The sequence below is a fragment of the Cyclopterus lumpus genome, chromosome 19 (genome assembly GCF_009769545.1).
Source record: "Cyclopterus lumpus isolate fCycLum1 chromosome 19, fCycLum1.pri, whole genome shotgun sequence".
NCBI classification, from domain to species: Eukaryota; Metazoa; Chordata; class Actinopteri; order Perciformes; family Cyclopteridae; genus Cyclopterus; species Cyclopterus lumpus.
This window is the reverse complement of record NC_046984.1, coordinates 139,014-150,000: the sequence shown is the minus strand read 5'-3', so window position 1 is coordinate 150,000 and position 10,987 is coordinate 139,014. Positions and strand designations below refer to the sequence as shown.

Here is a 10,987-nt window from a genome sequence, read left to right as displayed (position 1 = left end):
TCTGAGCGTTTGGCTGCAGCAGCTGCCATCTTGAGGATGTCAGGGTTGCTTTTGGACTTCATGATATCTAACAAGGAAAAGGTGTCAGAGTTTAGATAAAGGGAAACTATAGAGTAAGAGTCTAGTCCTCAGGTGTACAGAATGCTAATGTGGCTCGCATTGAGTTGGGATCTCAATGAGGTGTGGACAGTATGGGGGCACGATCCAGACAATTTATAAAATGCAGGTCATCTTCCCCCAACTCGGGAGTTCCTCTCCAGAGAAGAGCAAAAGGGGAAACCAGACTGGAGCCCAGGTGAGACCTGTTCAGTTACTGCTGGTGAAAACACAACACATTTCCTCAACAGCCTCCCATCTAAGTCACAAACCACTTGATTTTTAAGATGTATTTTTAATATCTATCTAACCTCAGGTCCAACCATTCCCTCTAACTTTCTGTCACAGTGTGCCGCTGCTCTGATATTTTCTATTTGTTTAGGGTCCCTAATACCACGACTACCATGGCTAACTTTGGATTTAAATCTGAGAAATGTGTATTTTTAGTCTTGGGCTACATTTTGGTGGATAAATCAAATAAATGGTAAATGAAGTGTACTTATAGGCTCCAGCGCCCCCGCGACCCTAATGAGGATAAGTGGTATTGAAAATGGATGGATGGATGAAGTGTACTTCAACACTCAAAGCTCTTTAACACTACATGTCATCATTCCCCCATTCACACACTAAGGACAGGAGCTACCATGCCAGGTGCCCATCAGGACTCTAACGAAACCATTCATACCCATTTATACACCGGAGGAACAGCCTGCGGGAGCAATTTGAGGTTATGTGTCTTGCCCAAAGACACATCGACATGGACTAGCGGACCTCTGATTGAAGGATGACCCCACTCAGATGATTTATTTGCCCTAAATTGATGTAGCCTTAGATGGCAATTAGGGGGCCTTAATTATGCTAATTATATCAAAACCTGCTGCTCACATTAGTGTGCAGTTGAGAGTTTGATGAATGTGACTTGGACCACTTGTACAAGGAGGCATCACAGAAATAGTCCTAGCACAAGGCCCATGTGTTTCCATTCGTTCATACCATATCCTCCTCGCTCCACTTCCTCCAGCGACGGCTCCCCAAGTGCCTCATGAGCCAGCTGCAGCTGATCTCTGAGCCGGCCCAGATCCTGCTCTGCTTTGGCTTTGACAATGCTCAGCTCTGTGTAGATGTCCTTGTACTTATCTGTGGCATATTTCTTGTCCTGAAAACACATTGTTTGGCATTTCAGATAAAGGATAGTCATGTTGTCTTTTGGCAAGGAAATCATGATGATGTTACAGTGCTATCTTAAAAAAACACTGTACTCTTTGGGCAGCTTGGAGTTCGTCTTTCAGGGAGTTGATTTCCTGCTTCAGGTACTGGACCTCTGACTCCTTCACCCTCAGCATTACCTAGAGAAAAATATTGAAATAACAAAGGGAAGATAAACAGGGAAGGAAGCTGCCTCAGGAGCACCAGCTGCTTTTTAAAACCTCACAGGTACAGACTTGTTATCGACAGGATTTTATGCATATTTTTACATTTCATTGCTTGGTTGGAAGCTTTTTTTATGCTTGAACCTTACTTCTAACTCGTAGAGCTCTTTCCCGTGTATTGTGGTGTTTGCGTCACCCACACCGTCCTCAGACGTCATGGAGCGCATCTTGGTGATCTCTTCTGCTAGACGGTTGTTCAGCTCCTGAAAAAAAAAGAGGCTTAGAAGAGTTGAGCAGAAAGGCGGGTATTCTCGTGTGTACCTTTGATTGTGTTATGCACCTGGTTGTGTGCGTTGAGCTCCTGGTTCTCTCTCTGACACTGCCTGAGGGCCTGCCTCTCGGCCTCCAGCGCCTGGGCCAGGTGGGCGTTTTCCAGACATTTCTGGGAATACTGCTCGGACAATACCTCGATCTCCCGCTGGAAAGAACAAAGCTCCTCCCTAAAACACAACACAATGTCAAACTGTTAGACAATCTAATACCACTAGTTTGAGTTCAGGAGTAAAAAGGGTGCAAATACAGCTAGAAAAATCTAATTTAGTGAATCAGACAACCTTACAGTCCTGAGTCAGCGCTTCTCCCCAAACCACAAATCATATAAACTCTCAGTTTAATGAAATTCAGTTTGATTTATTTCTATTGGTCTTGATTTGCTGTCAACACCTAAAACCAAGTTCAGTGTTACAGAATGCTGAACAAGACATGAGCAACAGCTGCAACATCTGATACTTCAGCACTTTATCAGTACTCAGTTCAAATTACACCTTTTCCAACAGTCGGAATAAAAGCACATAAAGAACATCTAAGACTTCAGACCGCCAGATACTGGGTTAAAACCAACACCAGTTTCGTTTTGGAAATACAATGAATATGCATACAAATCTGTGTTTATTTCTACAACTGCAGTCAAAGGATCAAAAAGTAGGAAAACATATGAAGCCTCAGCATCAACCCACGCTCTTTTGGTTAATTTTCAACAGCTTCATTTAAAATATACACCAAATTTGGTGATGTTTGGATGTCATTCATTTAATGCATCTCTACAGTCCATCCCATGATATGAACTCTGTGTGTTGTGTTCCATTTCACTCGTTCTAAAACCCATACTTCATATATGGCATGGACAACTTACTCATGCTGTCTACGAATCTCCTCTATGTCTGCGTTTTCAGTGTTGTTGTTGGCCTTTCGAGCTTTGTCTAGCTCCTTTTCCAACTCTGTTCGGTGGGCGTTCTTCATCGCTTCAATTGCTAAAATAACAAAAAAGCACAAACAACTTTCATTTTCATAATGTATTCTAGAACTGTCTCATTACCAAGGTAGCGTAGGCAAATAAGGAAAGACATTTGTGATAAATGACTACAATAGCAGCTCTGTGCTGTCTCTGGTTTCTCCTGTTAGGTCAAAGGTTATTGAATTGAGGATGACATTTACCAGCGATGGTGGCAGCAGTCTCCTCTGCCAGCAATCGCTCTTTCTCCTCCTGTAGGTTCTCCAGCTCTCTCTGGTGTTTCCTCTGCAGCTCATCTATTACCTTCTGATGAGACTCTTCCATGGCAGCAAAGCCCCTCTCACAGGTGGCCTATGAGACAAATAAAACACGGTGCGACTGTGAGTTGATGGCCATCTGGACATGGACCAAAAGGTTCTCCTGACCACGTAAGCCAAGCAGGAACAAACCCCAGGCCCTACAAGCCACATCACCATCGTCATTCATGTCCAGCAAATCACTTGCAAGCTACAGCTTGTTAGCCATGAGAAAGTGGAACCTGTCTGAGTGTAGAAAGGGTTCCCAACACACTAAAGGAATGCACAGACAATGAGAGGAGGGGGTAACACAGTGTGTGCTTACATCTCCTACCCACAGAAAAACATTCACTGATGATGCTTATAAAATCCTTATTAAATCATGGCTGGAGCCTGGAGCTAATATGTAAATCCTAATCTGCCAAATATATAATGGAATGTGGGGTTAGGCGGAATCTAATACAATCATGATTAGCAGGCCGTCTGAGACACTGTAGTTCAAAGTTTCTTCAGCATAGGGCATTTTTGCTGTCAGGTTGACTCATCAATACACTTTTAGAAACAGCCATTACATTGCTATTGTAACTACAGTGTAAGTTTCCACAATAAGTGATTTCAATGGCCTTTCCACAAACCCAACTTTAGACCTCATCCTGCTTCCGGCCTCTATTCACTGCCACTAATCTGAGGGCAATGTTGACGGCTGTGCCCTGGCCTCTGTCCCTGTTTCTGCCTGTCTAGCTCTGGCCAAACAGCAGAAATGGAGGTCCAATGTGTTTTCATAGGGGTAAAGCCGCCTGAGAGCTCAGGCCCAGGAAGCTACTGTGACAGGCTGAACTGTCTCCCCCACAAAGGGAACGTAAACATCCTGCTCTGACATCAGACCACGCACAAGCTTTATTTAGACGCATGTTAGGCTTTGTATCTTATGTGTAAATATATCCTGGGTCATGGCAGGGGCATGGACTCACTACTCAGACATAACAGTGAGTATTAGTTAGCTAAGAAAGAAGATGAATATCTGAGCATCCATATATATATATATACACATATACACATATATAGACATATATACACACATATATATATATATATATATACACACATATATATATACATATATATATATATACACATATATATACATACATATATATATATATATACACATATATACATATATATATACATATATATACACATTTATAGGCAGGACAGGGCAGGGCAGAATCCAAAGTTTTAGAGATGTTGGCAACGGTGGATGTTAGTGTAGAGAAAGGAAGGAAGGAGGAAGCCGGAGAGCCCGGAGAGAACCCACGCTGCCACGGGGAGAACATGCAAACTCCACACAGAAGGACCGCTCCGACCGGGAATTGAACCCGCGGCCCTCTTGCTGTGAGGCGACAGTGCTAGCCACTACACCACCGTGCAGCCACATATATATATGTATATGTGTGTGTGTGTGTGTGTATATATATATATATATATATATATATATATATATATATATATATATATATATATATATATATATATATATATATATATATATATATATATACACACACAATGAAAAACCAATGTTGGGTTTTCATCAAGAGTAACTTAACAGGAAGCAGAGAGCGGGCCAAACATATTCTTGCTTTTGGTCTTTTCATGGGATTTGTTGGCAGTTGAAACAAATATATAGAAAAAACACCAGCTTTATCCTTTAAATACACAAAATAAAATATCTTACAATAAATGTGTCTGTATTTGTCCTTGTGACGAGTGGTTTTACTAAATAGTCGAGGTCTGCTCACTAGCTCTTTCCAGATATTTTAAATACATTTCACTGCCTCCACCAGCAAATTAAGCTGTTTCCATGGAGTTCCATACTTGGATCAAATCTTCACAACTGAGATCACAACTTAGTTCACTACACATGACTGCCAGATGCAGTTGAGAGCTTACTAGAAAAAGCCAATAAGTAGACCGTGAGTTAAAATTACTTGGTCAAATAATTAAAATGTTATGTCATCAACTGTTATTCAGGAAAAATAGGAATTAAGAGTAAACTGTTAGTAGAAACCGCCAAAGGCAAAGAGAAACTAAACTCATAGCTGAGATAATTTGAAATGATCATTCTAAATATAGTGTTAAAAGGGCAAATTATTTGCTTTTAACCATTTTAAATGTGGCATAGCAGAGGCAAAGGGTTAGATAAATAAGCACATTGAACTACGACCAGAGGAACTCATTTCAGAGGCTGATATGATGAGGTAGGTTTTTTCTTTGTGGATAATTGTCAGACAATGTTCCAGTTACAACTGATAAAACTTTAACAAAATGGGTTCCCAAGTACACGACACGCGTCAATGCTCACAAAAACCTGGAGCAGTTTAGTTTTCATGCAACACAGAAGAAAAGTGGTTTATACAACAAAGAGCAGAAGTAGGGTGAGCGAGGTTAGGTGGGGGAGGGGGTTTGGGGAAGGAAGGTGGATCTGAGAATGCCACAAAGCAACACAAGGCATCACATATGGAGGACAGCAAGGACAAGGAGCACTTCCACCTTCAGGTTTTCCAGGTCTTTCTCGTATTTCAGCCGCAGACTTGTAATGTCTCCCTGCCCTTCGCGGCGTCTCATCTCTTGGGTCATGACCGAGACCTGGGTGACCAGCTCTTGAATGCGCTCCTTCAAGGTGGATGTTTGGGACAAGGCGCGATACGGCGGTGTGTCCTCGTCAGTCAAGTTCTTGTCTGGGTTTGCTGGACTCATCATGCTTTTCAGCTCCTCCATTTCCTGGTCAAATCTTTCCATGAGGTTTCTCCTCTCCGTCTCATGCTTCTTCTTCAGGTTCTCCATGCAGTTAGTCAAAGAGTGGATCTCCTTCACTTTTTCTTCTGAACGGACACGCAGTGTCTCACCAGCCTTAGCAATTTTCTTCCTCAGCTTTTCAGCTCTCTGCTCATAGCAGTCTTTGACCTCTCGTAGTTCCTTCCTATGCCTGGCCATCATTTCATGAAGCTCAATGGATTGGTCAAGTGAGTCTATGGGCTCTCCTTCGATCTGGACCAAAGTTTGTGGCCCTGTGGCGCTTTTCAAAAAAGCCTCTGCCAGTTTGGACTCCAGATCTTTGGTGGCTTCTCTCAATTTAGGACAATTTGGACAATCCAAACTACCAATCTGAACCCCTGTCTGCTTTTGCTTTAATTCTTTTTCATGTTGGACTTTCAGCCTAGTGATCACATAAGACATGTGGGCTTCTGTTAGAGCATTACACAGATGTTGAGAGGTCTGTTTCTGTTCTCCATCTAAATCAAAGCTTGTTAGAGCCAAAAACAAAAGCTGGTCATCTTTGGCCAATGTCACACTAAATGCTATCTGCTGTAAAACATTTGACTTAGCCTCCAAGGTCTCTGTTAACTCTTTAAGAATCAGAGTATGCGTTTCATCATCAAGCCATCTGTACATGGCTGCAAAATAGGGCTCTGTCACTAGCTCACTATCAGCTTTTACTTGTGGACAAATCCTTCTAGTGATGAGCATCAAGCGCTTCTGTGCCATCATCTGCTGTGCCACACCCCTTTCCCGGCAGTCTGTGTTCTCCTCTGGTTGGATTTCAGGGGAACCCAACAGCTGGCTCCAGAACTCTCCCTCCATTACCAACCTCATGTCTTTCTGACTCACACAGAGTGGCTCTTCTTTTGAATAACCAAATAAAGTACTTTTTAAATCACATAGCATTTTCTCTACACTAACATCCACCGTTGCCAACATCTCTAAAACCTGATTAATCGCCTCAGACTTCATCTCAATCTCTTCTATGACTTGCTTCAGAAGTCCTTTATCATCAACCTGCTTCTCTCCTGCCTCAACACACTTGCTAAGTGTCTTTTCAACTCTACCTTTCTTTTCTTGTAGCATTCTTATTTTATTTTCTGCTTCCAGTAGCTCCTTTTTACTGACCAGCTTAGATTCCTGGTTTAGTGTGATTAGTACACTATTATTGGCTTCAAGTTCCAAACAGCGCTGCTTTTTAGACTGAAGGTTTGCATCCATCTCAAATAACTTTGCTTGTGAGGCTTGGAGGAGCTCTTCGTTTTGCTCTCTCTCTGAGAGGTCCTCTTGCTCATCAGCGTGGAAGCCCAGACCCTTCAACTTGGCCTCATTCAACTGTAGCTTCTTCTCAGTGTCTTTTAGGGTGTTGCCAAGCACCTCCAATGTAATCAGAGCTTCATAAAGCCTCAAGGATTTCTCATTCAGCTCCCTCTCATAATACTCCCCGTCTATAGTGTTTGCCCGGCTTTCAGCCAATTCAGCCTTCAGTCTTTTCAGCTCTTCCATGACGAGCTGATGCTGTTTGCCGCCCTGCTGGCCAATCAGCTCCACTTTCAGTTTGTCAATTTCTCTGTCAGCCTCAGTCAGCTGATTGACCATCTCCTGACACCGTTGTTTCAATGCCCCGTTTTCACTAGTCAAAAGTTCAACCCTCCGAGAGAGCATCCCATTCGTCATCTCATTTGTCTCTGAATGGTGAGCAATTTCTGTGAGGGGTCCATAGGGGCTTTTTAGGTTTTCAAAACTTGGCTTCTGAACCGTCACCACCAAATCCTCCATGGTAAGAAGATGGGCTTCATACTCACGGATGCTTTCACCTGCCTTAGCTAAACTCTTTTTTAATGTTTCATTTTCTATCTCCTGTTGGTACTTCCAACTCTCCAAGACATTCTGAAGTTGATGTGTCTCTGCTGTCGCTTGATTACAGTTATGGAATCTCAACAATTTTTCCATCTCCGTTAGGGACAGAGGTTTACCAGCTAATGAATCTTCTAGTTCTTGAATTGCCTCTGTGCTCTCCTGGAACAAAAAGCTAACTGCTTTTTGAACAACTTCAGAGGCAGGGCCTTCCACAATGGATGGTTTTGGGGATTCAGAAAAGTGAGGTTCCTTGATGGGTAGGTGAGAAAGCGAGAGGCCAAGCTGTGCCTGCATGTTACGCTTCTTCAGCTCTTGCAGCTTCAGGAGCTCTTTGGTCTCCTGGTACTTCTTTGTTAAACTCTGTGCTTGAGAACTAACCAGTTCGGACCTCTTCGTCTGGGGCATCACATCAGCCTCCAGACCCAAAGGGTGCTCCGGCTTGAAAAAGGGGACCAGAGAGTTGGTTAACACACAGCAGGGGAGACATTAAGCTTGGTAATAACTTTCAGCGGTTTCACTACCAATTATTTTCCCCATTAATAAAGTGACATTACACAAAGATTTCCCACACTGTGTACATCAACAGTGATTCTAAACAAATGCAAGATTCCCTTAAGTTTTAATGGTGTACATTCAAAGTAAAGGAAAGAGATTAAATGGCCAAGTTAGTTAATCATAACAGAGCATGCACATTAAATGGTTAAAGGTAGTCTTCATGTGGTAAGTAATGCGATATTAGTTGAAGCAATATGGTTTACTCAGGGATGGAAGGCACACCAGGTCCTACAAACACTTTTCTGAGGTTCTCTGGTCCAAGCTCATGTAGCAAAGCAATTCTTTTCTGAGTGGAGATAGTGAATAGTATTATGGAACTTAAAACAAATGTCCAAATATAATTCATTACCAGTGTTTTTCTAAAACAAAAAGCAAGACAAAAATTGCACTCAACCATAACCAACTGAATCATCTATAAAAGTAATCATTCAGCCTCAAAAACATCAATACATCCACACACAGGTCAAGAAATTACACACATATGTTGCCAATACATAGCTTCAGTATACAATCACAGTGCCACAAATGTCTGTATAGCAGTTAATAGAAGATGGGAATCTGACGTCCATGCAAATACTATAAAACAAGCCAAGAGGTTATTATTCATACATACGTACAGCTACTGTATCAGTGACAATGGAGGTTAGTATCACTCTAAATTGAATTATAAAAATTAAGTGATCAACTAAAGTACAAAAAAATATAAGGCTATAAATATTACCAAGATTATCTAAAATGATATGATAAAACTTTAATTTACAGATCAATAAACATAAGAACCGTAAATTCTAAATGGAAATACAAAAGATTATTTTTTTATTTGGATCATGTCTTTGTTTTCATTTGTCATTAGCACTTTTCCATTTGAATTTTCTTTATTTGAACTGTATGTAAAGAAGGGGACACAGATGTCAAATGACAAGTGTGTTTCTACTCACAAGAAGTTTTTAGGCTTGTCTGAGCTGGAAAGGTTGGTGTATAAATATCAATGAAAAGCAACTAAGTGTAATGAAAACATTAGTCCTAGCAGTATTTTAATTGTCTATTTAGTTTAGAGTTAAATAATGCTCAGAAAGTAACATCATCGACCACAATTGAGTTCCTTGGTCCATAATCAACGCAATAATGAAGTCACTGCAAGCATGAGTTCAGATACAGTGCAGGCTTATAATACAGAGGTAGGAGATTAACTAGTAGAAGCCAATGTAGTAATAAAATGTCAATTTCTTTTTGACATGCAATGAACTCATGCAAAGGCACATATCTGTCGCCATGGTGTTGTTTTGATGTCAGTTTGTTTGATGTTTTCTTACAATAAAATACAACATGCAAAGAATGTTACAACATGGAGGAGAAAACACTGCTTAATTGAGAATATACGCTTGTAATCTACAATAGGATTTCACATCATAGCAGATGCAGCAGCACACACAGAGACTTAAAACTCACCGGAGAGATGTAACCAGTCCGGACGTCCGGAGTTGTTCTCAGCTGGAGCTCCAGGTCCTGCTTGTGCTTGTTTGAGTCAAGGAGCTGCTGGTGACAGCACTCCAGCTGAGACTTCAGATTCTCTATCTGCTGGAACAGCAGGGGAGCGTTTGTAATAGTTAACAATGGTCTTTGTTTAGCCACTGATGGGGTTATGGCCTAAACAAATCATATTTCATATTTCAAAAAAGTGCCAAATTGAAAAGGGTGAATATTTTGTAAATGATTGTTCTTTGAGTTGGCAACATTATAAAAGTGAAAGCCTAGCTGTGTCTTGGTTAACTGCTCTCTGCATGCTGCTGTTTGTGTATTTTGCCAACAATGTTTTTTGTGAAAGAAGAAACGTGACCATCTAACCACAAGAAGGAAATGTGGCCAAACGTTATATGGGAGAATAGTGAGACTCATTCATTCTATTTCATGTTCTGCTTATTGTTAACATGGTTTGCAACTTGTTGTGTTACTTAAGTTGCCATTAACTGAATAGAATAAACATACCCCTTGCTTGTAATTCTCCAGCAGCTGCTCCAGCTCAACAGTGTCTCTGGATTGCAGAGTGGTGGGGAGAAGCACCCTCCTCTCCTCCCGTATGGGTGTGTTCTCCACTTGTTGCCAGTGTTGTTCAATCACCTCCTCCACCCTCTGCTGCCCCACCACAGACATGGGACCCAATGAATCGGTTTGTCCGACTCCCTCGCCGCTCTCACAGTCTGTCCTCCCTCTTTCGTTAATGGATGTTTGCTCCGTTGATGAGCTAGTCACAGACTCATACCTCTTCCGCCGCTCTTCTCTTCTCCGACTGTGCTCAAGCTCACCAAGTTCTGTGAGGAGGCTCTCTGCCTCTTGGGCCCGCTGCTGAGCCAGAGCCTGAGCGATGGGTCTGAACTCGGCCCAGTCAAAGGTCTTAGAGCGACCTTCTCTTCTGCGTTCACGCGCCCTGCTCTTTGTGACAACCGGAATGGATTCTCTCTCCACAGACGAAGCATCAGAGGAGGGAGAGTCCTGGGTGACGTCTGGCCTAACTAGACCCTCCAAAAGAGAGAAGGAGCCATGATCCTCAGTTGAGCTGGAAGGCATTGAGAAAGGCAGTCAAGTCAGTTTTAGCTTCTAAATGTTCATTGGCCATGTCCTAAAAGATGCTCTCCAGTCCTAAACCCTAAAGTTTACTGGGTGTGGCTGTGTTGCACTTGTCAGAGACATTCTGGCCT

At 42.0% G+C, this 10,987-nt stretch overlaps 1 protein-coding gene across 4 annotated transcripts in view; it reads right to left on the bottom strand.

The window, feature by feature from the left end:
- The window catches only part of mprip (myosin phosphatase Rho interacting protein), a 51,447-nt gene that overhangs the window by 2,176 nt on the left and 38,284 nt on the right, over positions 1-10,987 (bottom strand). For 3 of the 4 annotated variants that reach the window (XM_034557937.1, XM_034557936.1, XM_034557938.1), the window contains exons 14-23: positions 10,278-10,845; positions 9,741-9,866; positions 5,607-8,174; positions 2,961-3,108; positions 2,659-2,776; positions 1,807-1,966; positions 1,616-1,729; positions 1,356-1,442; positions 1,090-1,252; positions 1-67 (exon numbers count right to left, since the gene is read on the bottom strand). The exon at positions 1-67 is cut by the window's left edge and continues 19 nt beyond it. In XM_034557937.1, the coding sequence (XP_034413828.1) occupies positions 1-67; positions 1,090-1,252; positions 1,356-1,442; positions 1,616-1,729; positions 1,807-1,966; positions 2,659-2,776; positions 2,961-3,108; positions 5,607-8,174; positions 9,741-9,866; positions 10,278-10,845 (4,119 nt within the window). The remainder of the gene's footprint in view (positions 68-1,089; positions 1,253-1,355; positions 1,443-1,615; positions 1,730-1,806; positions 1,967-2,658; positions 2,777-2,960; positions 3,109-5,606; positions 8,175-9,740; positions 9,867-10,277; positions 10,846-10,987) is intronic. The other variant, XM_034557939.1, reaches the window with a different exon arrangement.